The following is a 23,403-nucleotide window of genomic DNA, read 5'->3' on the forward strand; positions in this document are numbered from 1 at the left end:
CTTGACCCATAGCAATAAACAACATGTAAGAAAAGCACTGAAGAAATACATTATAAATCTTAGCATTAGTCATCCTTTAGCTTAATTTTCAGCTAAAAATATTTCAAGTCATATGTACCTTGAATATAACAATTTAAGGAATTATAAACATAAAAATCTAAAAAGTTTCTTTACCTCTTCTAGCATACTGGCTTTGACAGCATAAATAACAACTTCTATCCACTTTAATTTACACAGGTAGCAACGTAACATTTTAAACCATGAATCAGTTCTAGTCTCGCTTAGTGTTCCAAAGAGATAGAAAGGGATGATACAGGAGAGAGAGGGTCTTTATTTGGGGGAAATTACAGTTTTGTGGGGCATCTCCAAAGCTGTCCTCTTAAGCTTTCCCTAGTGTAAATGGGGCAAAAGCAAAGATTCTTCTTTTCCAAGGACAAGGAATGCCTGCTTTATAGATCCCATTATCCACAGCAATGGCTGTGATCCGACGTATTGTAGTTTCCCCCAGGAATCATTACTTGATATTTAACATCAGAATACATACAAACCGCCTACCTCTCCTTACATGGCCTACCTAAATCCACTCTCTCCAAGTATGAAGGAAGATAGAGTCAAGTGACAGATATTCTTGATATACAACTCTGCTGAATGGAGCATTTGGATGTATAATCAATGTCTTTAGAAAAGATCAATTGTATCATACAGATATCACAGGAGTTCTAGAAAAAAATTATAGCATCATCTGCCTCTATGTGTACAAAAGTCAGGGTTTAAAGAAAATGGTACGAATTAATACTTCTTGCCTATATGTTTTAAATTAATATTTTATGTGGGTATTTTCTTTGTTGTTGTTGTTAGGTCATGTTAAATATTTTGGATGTATTTCAAAGCCTGTGAATAGAATGAAAGTGATTTTCTTCAGGATATTTAGCTTATTATATAAACGTTTTAAATAGATGACCACAAAAGGCCTTGTGCCCATGAGTAGAAGAATATCTTCGTTCAATGATGCGTGCAATGTAGCAATGTCATGCTTATTAACTCTTGGTTATTAAGCTATTTATATTACACAAGTACAGCTTGCACTTAGAATTCAGGTTGAAGTAAAAAGTGAATGATCATGAATATGTAAACTGCATTTCTAAAAGATGTGATTTTTTTTCTCTTTACATATATATGGTGTCCCCAAAATGTATACACAGGTAAACAGCTGATAGCTCAACTTTGAAAATGTATTTTAATAAACACTGCCTTTATAATTATTCAAAGCGTGTATACACTTTTGGGGGGACACCCTACATATATAAGAGACTATTAGCACTTAAACTGGCCATGTTTAATTCACTGACACTTCTCTTAAGTTCAAAATGTTCTCAGGACCCTTAACATATCTGGGGGAAATGTAATAAATAGTCCATGTTAAGTAATGACACAAAAAAGTTTTCCCCACTCACCTGTCTGTTACGTTCATCCATAATCCTCGTGATCTGAATCTTTTTTCTCCCCATAGTCCCCGTTTTTCTTCTCTCTCTCGTCCCTGAAATTATGTATTTTTTCCTTCCTTTTCTTTCTCTTTCCTGTTTCCTCCAAACAAACCTCCTTCTTCAGCACTTGCACTGCTCAGTTCCCAAATTCCTGCATTCGTTCCTGCTGAAGAACAACAACACAAATTCAGTACCCCTTTAACAGCAAGTCAGTTTCAGAAGCACTCTCATATTCTAATTATTAAAAAGCAACAACTACATGGCAGGAAGCCAATCAAATGAATGAAAATAAGTGCTTACTAAAAGTTCATGGTATATCACACGCAGAAGCACATAAAGTAGGATCCGTTTGTTTTTATAATGAAAATAATCTCATAAGTAATTTAACAAAGTCATTTAAATGATGAAAACTATGCTTTAAAGGCCGACAGTTGAAATGTATCTTTTGCAGAGTTGCTTAATATTTTTAAAATAAAATTAGGTGACTATTTGCACCCTTCTGTTGTGAAAAATTACCTAAATCAGAGAGTTAATGAACCTTTATGTACCTGTGTATGCTAAGCAGGCAGCTAATTCATTTCTGAAGGGAAAACAATCGAGTGTTTTGACAGCAGAGGTGATAATGTCCCCCGTTATGCAAATAGGATGGACGATTATGAAAGTGCTATTTGATATATGTAAATGTCAACTAATTCAAATCTAAATCCTTTCATCTTACTTTGAAAAAGTCACCGCTATGAGAACACTGTAAAAAGCATACGGGGTATTTAATTTTACATAACCAGCAGCTCTCAGCAGTGACATCTTGTCCTTTTGAAAGCCCTTAAGCTACATCTTCAGTACAAGAATCCAAAAAGATAATCATTCATAAAAAGAAAAAGAATTAGAGCATTATTTCATTTATAACTACACTTTTTATAATAAGCCATCAGTTCTTTAAATTTAAATATTTTAAAAAGACATGTCATATCTCTTTGGGGAGTAAGACACAAAATGACAGAAACTTGCTATTATGTACTGGATATCTTTAGATGACGAATTAATATTAATGAAATGAACATCAGTAATATAAGGTAAACCCAGAAAATCCAGAGTATTAAAAGTATATATTTTACTTTGTTTTAAAGTACATCTGAAAATGTTTAAATGTAATGAAAGTGAATTGCCGTGAAATGTGGAAGTTAACAAGAAAGCATTCCACAATGGCTTCTTCATTTGTAAACAACAGCTTCAATTCTTCTATCCCATCTCCTGTCAAAGAATGCAACTACTTTACACATTGCTCAGTATTTCCCTGTTTATTTTAGTTGGTGTCTGACGACCAACCTGGTAAATTCCCACATTTATTATGTAATGTTAATCCAAAGTCCTGGCTATTTAATAGATTAATTGGCTCCAATTCAAAGTTATTGGAACAGGAAAGCTGTTATATACTTGCTCTGGTCATCAGCTCTCTTTTGATTTTTTAACTTAATTTCTAAATTCTTTATCACCTCGAGTAATTTTTTTTTAATTTTAAGTTTTCTGATGATCTAATTGGAGAAGCTATTATGATATAATTAGTTCTGGTGGATTAGCTGCTGCTTAAATACTAAGACCATCCATTCTCTTTTGCCCAATGCCTTTCTATTAAACTGCAGCTCACTCCTGCCTCTGAGAATACATGTATTGAGTAACATCATGACCACACAGTGCTCATCAAAAACTAGTTATTACTCTAGCGGTAATTTCAAATGTTGGAAGTAGTTCAAAAGTTTTAAAGAGTTATATACTAGTAAATAACATACATTTGACAAACATACATGAAAAAATTGGCTATTCCAAGACATATTAAATCACATTAAGATACAAAAAAATCCACAAAGCACAATTGCATCATATATTCACTGTTGCCATTGTCCATTTATCTATTTTTAGAAATGGTCTTAAATATCACTCAACTGGGCAACTTTCCTGTGTTTCCTATGGTCTTACCTTAGAAGCAAGCAGCACGTTAGAATGGCATTTCCCATGCATGTGCAAGACCCCACAGACACAAACAGGCTTCCTCTATTACAGAAAAGCCAACCCATGAATCCACAGCAAATGCAAATGGGACAATTTCCTTTCTTTCATTTAGCTAAGGCCCGTGGCACTAGTGGCTTACAGGACTATGCCTGCCTAAGCGCTTGTTCACTTTAAGGTGGAAGGTCAGGGTGAACAGATTAGAGTGTGGTGACAAGGCGGACGAGACTAGAACTTCTACAGATGCCGATTTCAAAATACACATAACCAGACAAGTAGAGAAACATCCCTGGAGAAAAAAGCCTCCTCAGAGAGACAGAGAGAGTTCCTGATGAACCAAACTTAGAAGAGTTCCTCCCTATCACCACCCGGTTGTTTCACAACTTTGTAATGAGAGACACTTTTTAAAAAGAGCAAAGCAAGGATTTTTTTTTGAATTCTCAAAACAGAAACATTTATATGTATATGTCATATGTATATATATATATATATATATATACACACACATATATATGTACATACATATAATAGCTGATAAAAATGCCACTGAATATATTTTTCTATTTGAAATATGCAAGGTAATGTATAGAGAAGCAAGTATAAATTTCAATAAAATTAAAATATTTTCTTTTTTTCCGTAAAAATAAATATTTCTTCAAGTGTTGCCTTTTGAACATTTCTACAATGCAAATTTTACATTAAGTATATATGCAGAATACTAGGTGGTGATGATGTGACTGTTTTCCTGAAGAAATGTGTCATGGGACACATGGCTTAGAACATTGGATTGTGAGTCACGACATTTCAAGGCTGTCAGTAAAAATTCAGAGAGTTAGGAAGGTCAACAACAGCTTAGTAGCTGTTTTCTTAGCATAACAATTTCTCTAACCTAATTTTTATGCAAAAATTATATTGTAAGGTTGGTTTCAAGTATTCATTTGTAGGAAGCCTAGAGAGGATGAAAAAGAGATTATATAACTTTACTAATCTGTAAAATTGTTTTGTATGCATATGAAGAAAAGAATATAATAGCTAAACTACACGTAGTAGAATTTCAAGTTATGCTGAAAACTTTCATTATGTACAATCAACCATAAGCTTAAAATAATTCCAGCAGGCTTGCCGCTACTTCTTTCCACATGAAAGAAGCATTCTTGGAAAATGACAGAGTCCCATAGAAACAATCAGTAATTAAAAAAAAATAGAAAGAAAAAGAAATTCTCTACCACAGTTACATTCTATAGAGTCTTCTGCATTGTTTTTCTGTTGGCCAACCTAAATATGAGAAAAATAAAATCAGGCTGCTTACTAAAAAGGGGAACTTCAGCATGGAAGGCTTCTGTTCACTTTGAGTTTGGCATAAGCAGACACATGAAGGCAAAGTGGTGTGAGACCCAAGTAGAGAAGAATTTCTTGTGGACAGATGCTAAAGATCCTTCTCCCGCTGGCTCTCTCACTTATAAACAAGTTCCCCTGAGTGATACACACATCCCGCCTCCCTTCCCCCTCTTCTCTCCCTCCCTCTTTTCTTACTGCCTCTCTCCCTCTCTCCCTCCCTCCCAGCCTCCTACAAATCCCTCCCAGTAACACAGAAGAGTCTTGACAGAATGGCAGGAAACACGCACAGACTGGTCAGGGAAGGATATGATGTCAGCAACCACGAACAATAAAAGGTGTAAAGGTGCTTCCTTCCCTAAACTGTTCCAGAAGTGTAAAATGGGAACCAAAACTCTTCACTTCCTTCTCTGAGCTGAGCTGTCTGAGTGTGCTGTGCTGCACACCCCACACAGAGGCCTTGGAGAGGTTCAGATAAGGGACAATGAGTGAAATCCAGACATTTTTAATTTCTATTTTTAAAATACCTGCGAAAAATCAATTTTAGCTCTAGGTCAGTATTTCTGCCTGACTGCTTTAAGAAACAGAGATGAGAAAACCAACAAGTTCACTTTTGGTGGAGAAGATATGTCGCGATTACTATTTATCATGTCTCAGAAAAATCAGAGTTAATGTGGCCACATAATTTTAATTTATTCTTTGTGGCAAATGAAGAATTGTATGCAGTGAAAAAGCCATCATATGAATACATGTAGATACGTCATATTTTTGGGAAAATATAAAAATCACAAAAATTGCCCCCCAAAACCAATGTTGGTAAAATAAAGTGATTACTTCTTTGTCCTCATGGTTAAAAAGAGGACACAGACTAGGTGGGTAGAATAGATTCCTATGATATTAAAGCCCTCGAAGTTCTTTTAAAAAAATTCAGACTATGAATCAAAGTAACAAACAAACTTTCAGTATATAGTGAAACTATTTATTTTAATCGCATCGCTGTTAGTTTCTTTCTAACCTGGAAATGGCAGTCTACCATAAGGTTTCTGTAGGAAGAAAACCACATATCAAGTGATCTGAGTCATCTTCAGATTTCAATCATCTTCCCACAACACTTTGATTTAGAAATTAAACATAACCTTCAGTTATGTGTTTTGATCTTAGAGTGAAACTGCCATGCCACATTAAAAGATGTGGGAAGAAATTAATTCTCTCCTGCTAAACTTATCTTTGCAAAGCGTGTATTTTGCTATAATAAGCACAATGCAGGCACTTAAATAAAAACAGCCTATGAATAATGATAAAATATTAAAATATGTGATGTCAATTTGCAGAAAAATAATTCTGGTTTTCTTTTACTCGTATTGGCATAAAAACTTTTTCATTCACTGACATTTTTACTGACACCAACTAGCATCTTCATATAATGTTTTGTAAAAACTCAAGGCTGAGAACCGAACACACTGTATCACAAAAGAAATTATACTGTTAAGTAAACACAGGCTGGAAACTTATTAAGGGACAAAAAGGATTATAAATCCCAGTTGCTGCAAGTCTGGTATGACTGATTTAAACAATTAAATGATTCATTATTACTTGAAGTGGAAAATGTGGCTCATTTTGGTGCAACTAGATACATTTAACTTTCTACTTTATGATATGTTTGAAAGACATATGAGACATCTAATTATATTGTGGTTAAAAGGAACAAGTAGAACTTTTACTCTTTTTTTCCTTAAGAGGTATTCTGAACTTTAAAAGATATAATTATTATTGTTCTTATTGCTCCTTGACTGTGTGATGTCTTATGAGTTGGGTAGTATTTCCTTGGTCTTGAAAGTCACTCCATATCTGTCTAAGCTTACCATGTATCCTACAGAATGTTGTATTACCCTAGATGAGTTCATTTTAAAGACACATAGCCAAGACTCATCCTCTAATGGGTAATAAAAGAACAGCCATTTATCCGCTGGATAAATACCACTGTGCCAAATAGCTATTTTCTCTATCCCATTTTAGAGCCAATATGATGAATTCTGAGTCATCTTCAAGTTCCAGTGTAATATCACATATGCAAATAATAAATAATGTTGATAATCTTTCCTGCCATGCTCCTTCCTACCGCCTGCCAACTACTTCCTACCACAGGGCCTTTGCATATACAATTCCCTCTGCTGGGATGCTCCTCCGTCCCCGCTGTACCTCCACAGCTTTTCTCTGCCTTTCTCTCACCTCCTCAGAAAGTACTCTGTGCTCTCCCGATCACATCAAATTCCCTTAAAAGGACTCACAGCACTATGTCCTCCTTTGTAGGACTTGTCACAATTGAAACTGCATCTCTTCCTCAACATCTGTGGCCAGGTACGTTTAGTCTCACTTTTGTATTCCCAGTCACTACCCCAGTGCCAGGCAGACAGTAGGATTATACTATTAGTTGATTAATAAATTAATTTAAGATTTTAATCTCTCGGGTATTTTCTGCAGTCACTATTTTTTTAAATTCTCACCCAAGGATATGTTTTAAAAAAAAATCAATCTTAGAGAAACAGTGATGTGAAAAACATCGATCACCGCTCACCGCCCCGCCCACCCCCACACCCTAACCAAGGATTGCACCCCGGTATGTGTCCTGACCAGGAATCAAACCTGCAACCTTTAATGTAAGGGACAATGCTCCAATGAACTGAGCTAACCAGCCAGGGCTGTAGTCACTATTTTTAATGACTTCTACTAAGAACATTTTCATATTTTTGCTTATACAGAAGCAGACTGATAACTGATAACCTGATACTTAATCCTTTGTCATGTTTATAGAGCATCTCATATATTGAATAAGAATAATTTAAACGGAGAAGTGGAAGCTGAATGAATTTTGAAATCAGGAAGCTCAGGGTTTGAACTTAAGAGCTGAGTGACTACTAATCCCTTGGAACCCCTGTTTCTGTATCCTACAAAAAGATGGGAACGCAGCTCTTCATTTGCAGGATGGTTATGTTCATTACACTGGTGCTATAGGTGAGTGCTGGGTACAGATCAGGCTGGGTCCCTAGCCTACTATTGTAAGACTGCTTCCATTCTGAAATATAAATTCAGTCCCATCGCACAGTAAGGCTGCCAAGTGACCCTTCCGTACACCAGGAAGACCTCACTTTGCAGAGCTAACGATGAAAATCTGCTAACAGGCAATGCTTCATTTACCCATTAACAATAATCACTATATGAGGACGAAATTTACAGGGTTACAAAAATTAAGAAGTTTCTCTTCAGTATCAGTCATGGAAGAGCTTCAGGCTGCAAAAGTAGAAATAACTAGGGAAATATATCAATTTTCCCAATGACCATGGCTGCTGAAAACTCCACATTAATGCTTCTAGTCCTACTTTAATATCTTTCCCCAAGGACAAAAGGAGATGAAATGTATGTCAGAAATATAATAAGGCTAAAAAGGAACTCGTTTTGAAAACCCCTGCAATTAATTTAATAAGCGGGCCTAACCTGCCATTAACACTGACATGAATCATTTTATTTACACAGCTCTAGAAGGTAGGAGACACATACCTTTACACAAACTGCATTGCATTGTAAACAATTTAATAAACAGGAGGGAGGCCCTGCCACGGTTACCCGTGGTATATTTTGTCTTGGATTTTTTTTTTTTCACACTGCAGCTTAAATAGCATCTCCATTTTCCAAGCCAAAATAAACTCCAAATGGTTTCAAATATGTCAAGAGCCCCATGCTATTCAACCACACCACAGTTTTTAGTTTTTCCACATCATCTTAAGTAATTAATTCAGGGTTTTATCATGTCTTTGATTTCCTAATTTTTCTTTCAAAGGCCACGTAGTGATGTGGCAGGGCTTACCACAAAGGTGAATTCAACACTGTCCTCATCACAAAGCAAGAGCTACTGGTTAGCATCCCAGAACGTGTTCTGCTCCCCAGCTGTAGCCGCTCAATGAGCACATGCAGCTGGATTTTTTGTTGCTGCTATTGAACAAAGCAAGTGGAGCACTGTACAGCACCAATATCAGTGACACGAAATTGCCAGCCTTCAAAGCAAGCTAGGCTTTCAGTGGGCGACGTTGCTATTATACATGTTCATCTTATTATGACAAAAATCTGAATTCCCAGGCATCTCTAGGTCTTGTCAGAAAAAAATCTTACGCTCATTATTTTCTTAATCTTTCTTTAATATATCATATTTCATTATTAAAACAGAGATACTGTACAAATTTTTCTCTCTCTAAACTCTGTATGTATTGGACACCCCTTTCAGCCTTACTGATACATTTGTGTGGGTGTGTGTGGGTGTGTGCAGAGAGAGCATTTTCCTGCAAAAGTACAGCAAATGGAAAAAGAAACACATTTTAGTTTTTCATAATGTGTACACAAAACAATAAGAATACAGTTTAAGACACCTGAGTAGGCCTGAGTATTATCACCAGTCAATAATCACATGATTGCGTTTGTGATATGGTTAAAAGGACAGTCTAAGTAAAGGCTTTGTTTTATAATGTATTAAAATATTATGTTAAATGATTGAAAACTTATGTACTTGAAAATAATTTGCCTGTTATTTGTCTCCTCAATTTATTTAACATTTAAAGATGACCTGAGACGAGAAGAAACACAATTCTCCTGCCAATATTTTGTTATACCTTATGGATAATATGCTTGAAAAATCATCTGCTATTTACATGGAATGTCACTTATTTTTGTCTCTAGTTAAACTTCAGAAATTTAGAAAGTTTACATAAGAACCTTCCATGCTAATATATATAATATTCAAAATGCCATAATCCTACCTCACAAAATACAGATATTGCTATTATATATGGTTCGACATGGAACCCAGTGATTCATCAATTTTTCTATCTCTCTTCCTCTCTTTTATAGCATCCTAATCAACCTAATTAAGGCTTTGTTCATCTGAAACCTCTGATGGCAATTTGTTTAACTCTATCCCACTGTGGTCTCCTTATAAGGAGAATTAAATCTGATCTTCTGACAGCAATCATTAAATGATCCCAACTGGCCCCAATTAAGCCACATGGCTCATGGGCTTCCATACAGTCAAGTGCCATGTTCTCAGTTTCATTTACACATCATTCTTTACCTTGGTTTATTTTCTTAAGGCCAATTAAGTATGCGTCTTATCAAGCGGAACTACATTTCCTTGTGCACACTAACTCGGGACACAGCGCACGAGTGACCGGACAGTCACACTGAGGTACCACGCAGGACGCCTAAGCCCTGCTCTCTGGCTGTGGTGCTTATTCGCAACACACACACACACAACTTCCTGTTTATTTACTGGTGCTGAAATGGACCCAAAATAACAAACATGTTTAAATAGTTCTGGCTAACATAAATCAGTAATAACTTTTATCTGACTTATTTCCGATGATTTTTTTTATATCGTATCGGCATTTAATTCAGTGTAACATCCCTTTTTTAATATTTGAAATGATCTCTTTATGACCCTCCAGAAGAGCAGTACCAAAGTTAAGACTTCTGACATTAACCTTTCTTCCCCTTAATTTCTGCTCTAATTTTTTCACATATGCTCCATCGCCAGTTCTGTAATGATGTTCCCAGGCCTTCCTCTGAGCGCAGGTAGCCTCAGGACTTCGAGCTCATTGCTTGTGTGCTACTCCAGGGAAATGGCTGATTAAAAACCGCCTCACGAGGAGGAGTGGCTCCTATTCACATCCGGCACGTCTTATTTTAAGCTCCCACACCTGTGTGGAGATTGGACCCCTCAGCTCTAGCTTCGGAGAACCACAGTTCATGGAGTCCTTCACCTTGGTCCAGGCAGAAACATAGCTAAATAAATCCCAATGTGACTGCTGTGTGACACGGTTTCTGAAGGCCTTAATCAATTACCCCGACTACTTCCCTGTGAATCAAAACAAATGCACTGCATTTTTTATATCTATTCTAATTATAGCTATCACTGATCATCTGCTGGTATCTGATGCAGGCTATCTATCACAGTTCTTAGAGCAGACGGATCAGAACATATCTGTTCATCTTAATCCTACATTAAAAACTGACATGAGGATAGAGAGCTCGAATGGATGCTATGCATCCGATAGGATAATAACCTGGATGGAACATGTAATTCTTATTATTGGACCAACAGATGCAATTGCAAAGAAAAAAATACAATGGAATCTTTAACATGCTAATATTTGGGACACCTAGGAAATACAGTATTTGCATTTTTGTTATGAGAACTAAATATATACACGATCATCTCAGTAAGTAATTGTTCTCCTCAAAAGAGGAAAATTCAAAATAGTTATTACAAAAGGCTGATGACTTAGGAAATACTTACCAACCTCACAACTAACTGACTTTTAAAAATGTATAATAAACGAACTAAAATTTTAGTAAAGCAAAACAGACGCTGGGGTGTTGTATGATGAAATATTTCTCACTGTATTATTGTAATCTCCAATAAGATTTGATGTTAATTTTAGAGCATGCTTCTGCTAAAAAGGGCAAACCCTGCAACAGATTTAGTACAAAGAAGCTGAAAATATCCTGTGGAAAAAAAAAATCTGTAGTGAAATCAGCCAGCCCAAATCCTGCCATTACTCAGCACTGCAGTGACGTGCGGATGTTTGTAGTGGTTTGAGGAACCAGCAGGGGTGGAAACTCTACATACTCGACTCCAACATGATTGCAATTGAACCTCATCAAAGTAAGAGCTCATAATTTGTCACAGAAAACAGCCAATTAACATATGTTAGAAAAAGGCTTCATAAAGATAATATATGATTAAAGACCTAGTGCAGCTGTTGGAAATCAAAACTATGCATTTAAAAAAGAAATCTCAGTCTGAGCTTCCGTATGGTGAAACTGATAATGGCTACTATGATTTTTTTTTAAGTAGAAAAATATAATTACAGTGCTTCTCATAAGTCTGGGGTTATGGCAAAGGAGAACTGGGTAGTGTGGCACTATTTACTATGTCTTACTTAGTTCTATAAATAGTTGAAGCCCTTGCCAAAACTCTGTAGTTACTTTGTTATAGTGCTATTTTAAAACACAGACCTTCATTGTGAGCTAAATGGCCTTCAGGATGCACTTTGTAGTTGTAGCATTCCTCTCAAAACGATATCCTCCCTTTATCTGTGCATAACTCCAGGACAAGAGGATTCCACACGACTGCCCCGGTCACGGTAAAACACGCCCGGGTTGTGTAACACATGGTTTTAATACTTGAGAATTTTTGTCAGCGTTGGTGCTGAGGGTGAGAGTTAAATGTCAGAAATGAGATTAAGGTGCATGTATGCGGTGCAGATCCTCTAACAGGACACAGTGCAGGCTACGTGCCCCAGCTCTGGAACCAATGAACTCCATGTAACTGTATGTGTTTGGTGTATTTGCATCACAGGTTTTAAATGTAAGCTTCATCTTGAACCATGGAGGCAAGCAAATCCTGTCTAAGTTGACTTCCCTGGAGGCCATGAGCTGAAATCACGAAGCTTAACATTACAGCTAACAATGTAAAAGCTTGATCATTAGTCACAGAGACATAAAGGTGTCACTCCCTGATAGTAGGTGCCAGGGACAACACTGTGAACAAATCAGAGGTCCTGGTCTGCACGAAACACGTTTTAAAGAGGCAACAAACAAGCGCACCAATAGGATGATTTTAGAGGACTGCTGTAAAGCAAATACCACAGTAGAATAGGCTAGGGAGTAACTGAACAGGCAAGGGCGGAGGTGGACAGTGGTGTCAAGGGAGGTTATTTGAGAAGATGACCTGTGAGGAGAGATCTAAAGCATGGATGGAGCCAGACAGTATTAGCAGGATAACTACTACAGCAGTCAGTCACTGGTGGAACAAACTTGGCTAATTCACAATTTCCTAAACCTCAGTTTCCTCATCTATACAATGGGAATAATAATACATATATTCTATGATGGGGTTGTGAAGCTCAAATAAAAAACAGAGCCACATTCATCTGTAAAATTTCAGTTGGACACAATTCAATTTCATAAATTTACTGTGATGACTTGCTTCCTTTACTTCAACATTATATAATTTTATAAAAGTTACAAATACTTTAAAGCACTGAGTATAATATAATGAGTATATAATAATGCAAAAGGTTTCTAAATTGATATTAATTCAATCCAAAGGTGTGTCTTCCCTGAAAATGTGGACTATTTCATAAAAGCCATGCCCACTAGTTGAAATAAGTTCATTTTGCAATGCTAAATATAGACAGCACCATGAGTAATCTGACAAATACAAATTTTCTACAAATGTAAAATATAGAATATTTTTTAAATCATTCCTTTTATCTCTTAGAAATAAACAATTTTACAATATTATTAATGCAACTGAGTCATTGGATTAGGTTGATTTATTTCCTCTCTCATAGGGCTCAACTCCCAAGCAATCAGCACAGTTTTGATTAAGATCTCAGCGATATTTGAAAATCCCAGTGTCTCACTATATGGGAAATATTCACATATCTTTGGACATAACCATCTAATGAGAGTAAGCTATATAGCCTCAAGCCAAACAGATTAATTTCCAACTCAGAATGAACAGACAAATTGAATCATCTAGTATTTTTTAAATTAACGCGTTTTTAAGAAAAAAATACAAAATTTAAGAATTATGATTATTTATGTAGGAAATTAGAGTACAGGACAATAGACACGTTAATTTTAAATGTAAAATAGAAATGTCCAATTAAAAACTAGTATTTTAAGTAAGGGGAAGGGTCAAAATTTCTTATGCAATATAACTTAATTTAAGAAATAATGGGTATACATTTTCAATTCTCCCTTCCCTACCATTTTTTTTTGGGGGGGGGAGTGGTATAAATTTGACTATTTATTACATTGTTTTCTTTTTATTTCATATTTGGTGAACATAATTCATCAGTTTTAAAATAATCTGTATAGTTTACAAAACCTAAATTTACAAATCTATTTTCATTTGCAATTGACCAAATGCCCTTAAAAAAGAACCATACATTTGAAATATATAAAAAAAAATCAAAACTATCTTCTCTCCTTTCCAAAATGAATCATGATACAGATATTAATTCTAATAAAAACCAACATAGTGCCCTAGCCGGTTTGGCTCAGTGGATAGAGCGTCAGCCTGCGGACTGAAGGGTCCCAGGTTCCATTCCGGCCAAGGGCACATGCCTGGATTGCGGGCTTAATCCCCAGTAGGGGGCATGCAGGAGGCAGCCGATCAATGATTCTCATCATTGATGTTTCTATCTCTCTATCCCTCTCCCTTCCTCTCTAAAATCAATAAAAATGTATTAAAAAATTTAAAAAAAAAACCCAACAGTGTTTGGTTTTGTCCTCAATGCTAACCAATATTTAACATTGCAAACTCACTTCCCTCCCTCCCTATCCTGTAAAATGACCTATGGAAGACACGTCCTTTCCCCTGCAAAACCCTAGTCATAATTGCATACAGAGCAGGCATGGAAATACAGGTTTCTTCTATTTGTAGCATTCCACACACCCCCCCCTTTTTTTTTCATTTCATCACCTTTCTTTATCTCTTTCTCCACATGTTTAGAACTGAGGGGATATGGAAAGTGAAACTGTCAAAGAGCTAGGAATAGAGGTGTTTTCAGACGAACAGAAGGTTTCCTCCATTCGATCCAGGCAGGGCAGCGCAAGCGTGCAAGCTGCGGTGGTGCCTGGACTGAAGGCCTGGAGGAAGCCTTCTTATCTCGGCATGTCTACACATTCTGCTCCAGGCTACTTTCAAGGACAGCCCAAGTCATCCTTGCAGATTCCACTACATGGAAAGTATGACAGTACTTCCTTCCCCTGGAAAAAAGACCGTGCTACTATAGATCAGAAAATGCTGAAATGGGCAGTTTTCTATCCTGACTCTCTGAAACCTACTATCTAAAAAGAAAGCACCCATCGGTAGAAGCAAGCTCGTGACTCTCTTGAGAAATAGGGAAGTAGATGCCAGAGATCACTCGTTCCTAAGGATGCTAACAAGCTATGCCTTAAATAAATAAATAAAGGGTGCGAGGCAGGAAATAAAAAAAATAAAATTAGGAAAATGGGTTTCTTTGCTACAGGACTTTTCATACTCTTCAACATGCTGGTTTCCAGAATCTGGAGTATTTTCAAATTTATCTGGAATATCCTTTGGGAAATGCTAGCTTTAAAGAAAGGAACAAGCTCCTTCCCTCTGAAGACTACACTGCAGTGTTGAAGTGGCCCGAACCAACACTTAAGCTCAACGCCTGGCTCCGGGAAAACATAATAGTATTGTTGAATAATTGATCAAACAATGAAAAAGTATTCTTTTAGCTTTACAAAGAAACACACACATGGTATCAGGTGCAGAAAATTGCTGCTCTTTTGAAGTAAAAATATTAATAAAATATTTAGCATCTGGTGCAATATGTTTCCAAAGCCCAAGGCACCCAGGAGTGGTGGAGTGCAGTGGAAAGGAAGCTCTTCGGAATCAGGCTCTTGGTTGGGTTCTGCCACCCGCAGGCTGCATGTCGTTGTGCCAGTCAACTCCTTTGAGTCTCATTTTCCTCAGACTTTTAAAGGGGGTTTGGTTCAGTTTCTAAAGGGCCTTTTCAAGTTCCTAAGTGGTATAAAGTCAATAAAGGCGTAAGACAAAATGAGATCAAAATGCTTCTCCAGGATGCAGTCCTAGAAAAACAATATGTTTTTGCATTGAAGAGTTGCTTCACTCCAGCTTCAAGCAATATAAGCAGTTAAGACCAAGGTTAACTTTGGGCTACTAATCATATTTAGAATTTTAATGAATAATAGCTACAGATTATAAAATACTGTGGCATTAAAAGCTTTACATATATTAACTCTAATCCTCAATAACAGCTCATGAGGAAGGCACTATTACCATTTCCATTTTACAGAAAAGGACAGAGAGGTTAAGTTACATGCCCAGGGTCACACAGCTCATGTTAGAGCTATAATTTTAACTCCTATAAGTCCAGTCCCAGACTTGTATTTGAACCATATATTCTGCTGCTTCTCTATGCTTCAAGGTAATATTCAAAAGAGGACTTTCAAGTTAAAATTCTATGCAGAAAATGTAATGTTCAGAGGGAGTTAGAGGGATCTAAGAAATACTTTTAAAGTTGGTGTTCTTTAATTCATCTAATATTCTCTTATTCTTGATGGCAAAAGGAGTTGACTTCTCTGTGCTAGTAGGAGAATACAATGAAACATGAGTTAGAGATTAGTCATCAGAATATCAGAATTTATTGTCTGATCACCACCGGCAGTCTGCCCTCCAGACTTCTGCAAAGAAATGTGGTTGTGCATAAGGAAAACCAGGTGAATGTATGAGAATCAATGCATCTACATTACAACCCTGGGGAAAAATACCATCAAGACAGGTGTCTTCCTGAGGATGAGTCAGGAGAGTCAACTTCATTTCTGATGAAGATGAGATTACACAGCATTTACAGCTATCTTATTTCCAGGCTCGAGGCAGTCTTCTGGCTCTCCTTCCAAGTGCCCTGGGTGGGTTTCTAACCCAGAACTCCTCAACCCTGGTATTACCCTGGTCATCACCTCCCCACCCCCTTTCTATTCCTCCTCTTGCTCTTCCTTCTCTTTATGCTCTTTCTCTTCCTTCTCCTTCATCTCCACAAATTATGGTCCACTACAATATTCTTCTATATGCAGTGGAATTTCCACTTTAGAATTTAATACATTTACCTACTTCTTTAGAATTCTTTGTGTTTGAGACCTCTGGGTAAATTGTGCAATTCAAGCTCTTTAAATATATTATTTTAGAAGTAATTTTATGGCTATCAGCTTTATACGACACACACCTAATAAAATGTACTAATTAATTATAAAAAAGCAGTTGACATAATTGGCAATATACGTATTTATAATTGTTGAAGAAAAATCACATAGTTTGGTGTATTATAGACGTTCACACCGGTTCTTTCACAATGTATGGTGCAGCCTCACTCTAGCAGAAACTACAGAGTGTGAGGAAGTAATAGGTGACATATTTTAAACACATGTCAGACTTTTCTCCTACATCCACAGGCAGAACACTGTGGTACAGATGTAGGTATATATATACTCATTTGTGTATGTATATATGTTATTGTGCCAGTTGATGAGCACACAGTGGGTTGGAGCCATCCAACAATTCAATAATCAACAATGGCACATTATATCCAAGCCTGAATTCAATTTGAGATGCTGGGCAGCTCACTGTACAAAGTGAAAGCTCAAAATGGCTGCTTCTGTAGTCTATGCACTTTAGGAGGATTTTTGACAAACAGGAAATCTCTAAAATTTTTAATTCAGGAAGAAAGTACCTGTTGGCAATACTGCCTTTCAGTGAAGAAACTCCGGGAGCCATTTTTATATCAATGTCACTCTTGCCTGTCCGTGGATCTGTTAATTAGAGTTCTGAGGAGTGTAGAGGCTAACATTACTTTTAGATGCTAGAAAAGTGGGCATTACCATCAACTAATACACAGTCGAAACACCTAGTCATTATTTAGCCACATTCCTGAAATTCTAAAATTCAAAATTATATTAAAATGTTCTTTTATATTTTATGAACTAGAAAACAATGACTGTAGCATAGTCACTATTAAGGTTTTTTTTGAAAACTGATTAAGATGAATATTTAATAAATGTCTCCCTAAACTTATTATGGAAAATTTTAGGATGAGCTTAGAAATTTCACTTGCCTTAAGCTGGATCTTTATGAGATCCATTAAAAAATTTATCTAGGCTAGCCCTAGCTGGTTTGGCTCAGTGGATAGAGCATCGGCATGCGGACCAAAGGGTCCGGGGTTCGATTCCGGCAAAGGGCACATATCTCGGTTGCAGGCTCCTCTGCAGCCCAGACCCTGGTCAGGGCTTGTGCAGGAGCCAAACAGTCGATGTGTTTCCCTCACATCAATGTTTCTCTCTGTCTTTCCCTCTCTCTTCCACTTTCCCTAAAAAAAAAAAAAAAAAAAAAATTATGGAAAAATATCCTTGGGTGAGGATTAACCAAAAAAAAAAGAAAGAAAAAGAAAAAAAGAAAAAAATTTATCTAGGGTAGAGGGGAGCAAAGAGGGAAAATGGGGGACATCTGTAATACTCTCAACAATAAAATACATTTTTAACATTTATCTAAATTTTGCCATGTTAAAAAAGAGCAAAATAATTTTTTTTAAATACGTCGCTATATTTTCATTCAGCCACGGTGAGAGTAGAAATACCTGATAGTAACACTGGCAGAGGCCATCCAAGGTCAGATCATTTTTCCCTCCTTCAGATAATGCCATACACAAATTATTTCACAAAGATTCCACCTCTCCTATTTTTAAGGCCTTCCGGAAAAGGAGCAACATAACCTTCCTCAGTAACCTATTTTGATATTTCACAACTCTCACTCTCAGGAAATTCTTACTTATAGCTAATCCCTCATGGAATACTTTATGTCCAGTCCTCTTGTTCTAGCCTTGTGGAGAGAACAACATTTGGTGAGCATGGCCTCATTTCATACATTTGAAGACTGTGTATTGAATGATACCTATTTTTGTTATCTTTTACTTGCTTTTCTTTCTATTTTTTCCCCATCTTTGTGGCTCTTTACTTTAAGTCATATCTGCCATTAGCACTGGAGTCTCAAAATATACACATAATACTTAAAAAAGCCTCCTTTGTCTACTTCTAGCAAGTATATTTTTGAATTATCTACACGTTGCATAAATTTTACAAATGTTTACGTTCTCATTTATTTCAATTTTGCATTTTCCCCTTGTCAGATTTGTTTCTAGCCACTCTTCTGCTTTGTATTTAAAGCATTTGTTCCTCCTTGGCTTCATGATTGCTGACCACTTCTCCAGGTTACCAAGGTCATGCTGAGTTCTGATACTATCTTTCAAGGCCCAGACATTCCACACTCTCTTTACACAAGACTCCTTGGCATTTTGAAATTTAATGAATAAATTATTCATTTCACTATTCCTTCAGCTACCATTCTAATCAGTGTGGTTTAGAAGATATTTTCCTAATTTATGAATGAGGACGTCTTATAGCACAAAATCCTAAGCCTTGAAAGGTTGATATTATACCTTCTTCTCCATCACACTCCACAGTAAGGGTTTACGTATTTTCATTGGATCAGTTTTTAATGATGCTATATCATTGTATAATTGTATAATGTGATTTTTCTTTGGGTATGTTTAAGTTTGTATATAAGACAGTTACTAATTGGGGTTCCCTGGATTATGCTTCATTTCCTTTAAAAATGTTATTACTGATAGCCACCTTCTAGTCTTTATTCAAAAATTCTAGTGATAGTGGTAACATTAAATGAACATGTCCCAGAAATATTATTTCAATTGGAACTTATACCTGGATAAATTTGTGCTATCACGATTGTACTTCATATTATATTTCTGTTCATAAAAAAAATCAAGACACAGAAAAAAAAAACACACAGAACATGCCCTACTTTACACTGCAGATAAGCAGCAAAACTAGGTTTTGAGATAAGGGAACTTGACTCCATATTTCAAACTCTTATTTCTCTACTATACTGCCGCATGTGTTAGGAGGCCTGACAAAACTCTAAGGAAATGTGTTCATTTTCATCATCTAGTTTTTAAATTTGTGTCAAAGTCCTAAGTCAGCTGGTGGTGAAATATATCAAATTCAATACATCTATGATCTGAGCTTCTATGTAAAAATAAACCTAAAAGTTTTATTCTCACTAGAAAAGGATGTTTCATGTTGTTTGGCTTTTCCACTACATCCTTTGAAAATTGGCTTAAAATATGTTGCTATTTATAGCTTACATATAATACACCAAAAATGCTTAGTAACTTTCATCTCTGATTTAAATTTTATTTCTTAATGTACTTCTATTTACAATTATCTCAAGGACAACTCTTTTCCCTATGGCTACGACTTTAAGTAGTGGTGTAAGCTACATCAACCATCTACCTATAATTTATAGCTAGGGATAAGATACCTCTAATTTTCCATTCGGAGTAAGCCTAGTATTATAAACATAAGGAATTTCTATTATGTAGATCAGCTTGACAATGAATTAAAAATTGATGTTGCTAACGGTTACATTTACAGGTGAACTGATGAGAAATGCAGTATGCTCTAATTTACTGAACATGCCTTACCTAATAAATTTCTATGTCCTTCTTATCACATATTTCTTAAGGGTTTTATGTGTGAAAATAATTCACCTCAGGCACTCATAATGACCCATTAATTGGAAGCAGCTTTCTAATACTCTACATACACATACATACATGTGATTTGCAAAAATGTTAATGACCAATGAACAGTGAATTTGCTTTAATTCCAGAAATTAACTAATTTGGGCTGCTTATAAAGTTTAAACTAGAATGTGCATTACAATAATGAACACTGAACCAGAACTGTCATATCCTCCAGTGTCAATGGTACCTATAAATGCTGTTGTTAACAGCTGGTTCAAATTGTAAAAGATCTCAGAAACAATTCAGGAAGAAATAGTTTTTTTAAAAAATGGATCCATATTATGGGGAAAATGCTCTTCCTTTATAGTCATTGTTCATTTCCTGTATTGAAAGATGATGTAAAAGCAACTCTAAGAAAGTTTGAACTCTTAAAAGGCTTTTTGCTAAGCCCAACCTCCATTATGTGCAATGTCTTTATTACAAGCATTTCAGTACATATTATTACTAAATATGAGATACAATGGCAGTAGAATGTTTTCATAAGACTTTACTACTTGTCATGATCTTTTCTATTCATTTACCTGAATTTTCTATGCACTTCAGCTCTCTTATGTGACCAACTCGGCTGAAGTAGAAAACAAGCAATGATGCACCTGAATCTTTTACTGCAAAATCTAAGAAGTTGTGATAAAAATTCATGTTTTATCTTATGAAACCTAAATAGCGATAGTAATTATGAAACTGAAGGTTTATAAAGCATAATAAAAATTTTCCTTCAGCATCCGAGTTTTCAACCTACATCTCTCTATATGCTTTCTGCTTTTTAGAACTTTTGTTATGAGTAGTATAATGAAATCTGACCACAAATTTATGCCTACAGTAAAAATAAAATTGTCTTCAACCCTTTATGAATGTGCTACCAAATATATAGCAGTCTCCCACAATGACAGAAAAATGACAGCAACGATGCGTGGGAGTGGACTGTCATTTGAGAGAGCAAAAGGAAATAGAAAATCATTAAGGGATGATTTAAAACTATTTTTGTTAGGATAAAAGAAAATTAAGTGGTAAAGTTCCAAAGAGAATTCTCTTTGTGCTTAACATGGTAGAAATGTCACTCAAATAGTTTATCCCTGCGAGGAGATTACCTGCAATGCTGCCAAGGTCACTGCCAAATTGTATTAATGGCCATGTTCCGTAGATGTCAGTCACATGAGTTAGAGCTGCCTTCTTCTTCCTTTTCTACTGCATAATGACCTACCTCTAAATGCACACTGACAAATTGAGGTGAGAGAATATGTTTTTCCAAAATATGGATGGAAGAGTTCCAACCCACCACTCTTCTATTTTAATTGTACCAAACATGTGGAATGTAAAGTCTGGCAGAGAAGAGGTTTTAAATATTCTATTCTAAAAATTGAACTGGTTTTGAAAATGGCACTTTGAATCTTACAGGGAATTATTTGTGGCTGCATTGTGAATTTTCTTTCAAGTGCACATTTGCTTACATTGCTGCAAAAGCACAAAATATTTTTTTTAAATGTAGAAACAACATTTTTTTAATCTAGAAAATGTCATTGGAACACAGAGTTAGTGATAAAATGATTTAGTATTCAATAGTTAAACTCTATTGCAGATTTTTAATTGCCATTTATCAATATTATTCATCATTTATAGGAAAAAAGTGATAGTCTAGGCATATTGGCTTCTGAATATACATTTACTGACTAGAGTGTAGCAGACATATTTATGTATGTAGAGTAAAAATAGATTAACACATCTCCTTTACAGGGCTTATATTTAAGTAGAATAAATCACACCCTCAAAGAATAAATGATATTCTAGTATGTTATAATAAGATTTGCCCATAAGAGATATCTCTATTAAAAATTTACCACTTTAGTCCTAGAATACCAATTTAGTCCTGGTCTTGAGATTAGCAATATATTAAAAATATCTGGGGAATTAGCAATTTCGATTCTCAATTTGATACTAGAACTTGGTGCTGATTTCTTTGTTTCCCTTATATACACTAATTCATCAAAAACATTATTTAAATGATTGGGAAAGAAAGATGATATGAAAAAGCATTCCACTGCTTACATATCAGCTGATCTGAACAATATTTTAAAACTATATATAGAAAAAGATAAAAAGAGCTGAGTACTGTGACAATTCTCTATGCCAACTTCCTCTATTAGCACTTTTCTCTTTTTTTTTTTCATTTAGTAACTCATCTATAAAACAATGACATTAAAAAAAGAGAGATAATAATTCCAGGACCTCTAGGTAGAATTTTAATAGGCTTATTAAGTGCATAATTAGGAGACTAGATCAGACACCAATCTATAGCTTTCACATAAAACCACTACTTCTATTTTATCTCATTTATAGTTACACAGTTTTTGGTAATGACTTGGATCACAAATGCATTACAAAGGAGTTTCTCCAACTGGAAGTTGAATACAAACAACTGTTATTTAAATTACAAAAATCAGATTCAAATATATTGTTTTGTGTCATGTTCTCTTTACTTTATACATATTAGCTAATTTAATCCTCATAACAACCTTATTGTTTCATTATTATGTCCATTTTACATATGAGCAAAATGAGGCAAAGAGGACTTCTCTTGACCAAGATAAATGGTGGCTCTGGGATTGGAACCTAGACAATGTGACTCCGCCCTTCACCTCAGGCTAAAATGAATCCAGCAATTTAATAAAAAATGATGGCTACTTTGATTGCTTTAAGAACACAACATATGAATGACAACTGCCAAAATAGATGTAGATGAGAGAATGGAGAAATTTATAGTTGGAGCAAATATAGAAGCTCATTGCTCTTCAGGGCCACATAATGCCCAGAATGCCTGTCAGTTTATCATGGGGCAGCAAGTAAAGCTTCCAGGCCTTATGTATTCACTCTGATCTTGCTGATCCCTTTGACATACTGTACATAAAAACATATATATATATATATATATGTACTTACATATATGTGTGTGTATGTGTGACTTACATATCACTAAGAACTTATAGTATACTAGAGGCCCAGTGCACGAAATTCATGCACGGGTGTGTGTGTGTGTGTGTGTGTGTGTGTGTGTGTATGTGTGTGTCCCTCAGCCCAGCCTGCACCCTCTCCATAAAGGACATCCCTCTCACAATCCAGGACTGATGGCTCCCAACCCCTCACCTGCCTGCCTGCCTGACTGCCCCTAATTGCTTCTGCCTGCCAGCCTGATCACCCCTTAACCACTCCCCTGCCAGCCTGATCGACGCCTTACTACTCCCCTGCCAGCCTGGTCACCCCTAACTGCTCTCCCCTGCAGGCCTGGTCACCCCCAACTGCCCTCCCCTGCTGGCCCGGTCACC

The 23,403-nt window shown here is 36.0% G+C and overlaps 1 protein-coding gene across 13 annotated transcripts in view; it reads right to left on the bottom strand.

Moving 5' to 3' along the window:
• MEF2C (myocyte enhancer factor 2C) overlaps nt 1-23,403 on the bottom strand; it is a 158,389-nt gene that overhangs the window by 87,477 nt on the left and 47,509 nt on the right. For 10 of the 13 annotated variants that reach the window (XM_014543956.1, XM_014543952.1, XM_005871489.2 and 7 more), the window contains one exon: nt 1,455-1,650. In XM_014543956.1, the coding sequence (XP_014399442.1) occupies nt 1,455-1,508 (54 nt within the window). In that variant the 5' untranslated portion in view covers nt 1,509-1,650. Of the gene's footprint in view, nt 1-1,454; nt 1,651-3,458; nt 3,478-4,797; nt 4,818-23,403 lie in introns of those variants that run through there. The other 3 variants (XM_014543955.1, XM_014543954.1, XM_005871488.2) reach the window with 3 other exon arrangements.

The sequence above is a fragment of the Myotis brandtii genome, unplaced genomic scaffold, assembly GCF_000412655.1.
Source record: "Myotis brandtii unplaced genomic scaffold, ASM41265v1 scaffold344, whole genome shotgun sequence".
In the NCBI taxonomy this organism is placed as follows: domain Eukaryota; kingdom Metazoa; phylum Chordata; class Mammalia; order Chiroptera; family Vespertilionidae; genus Myotis; species Myotis brandtii.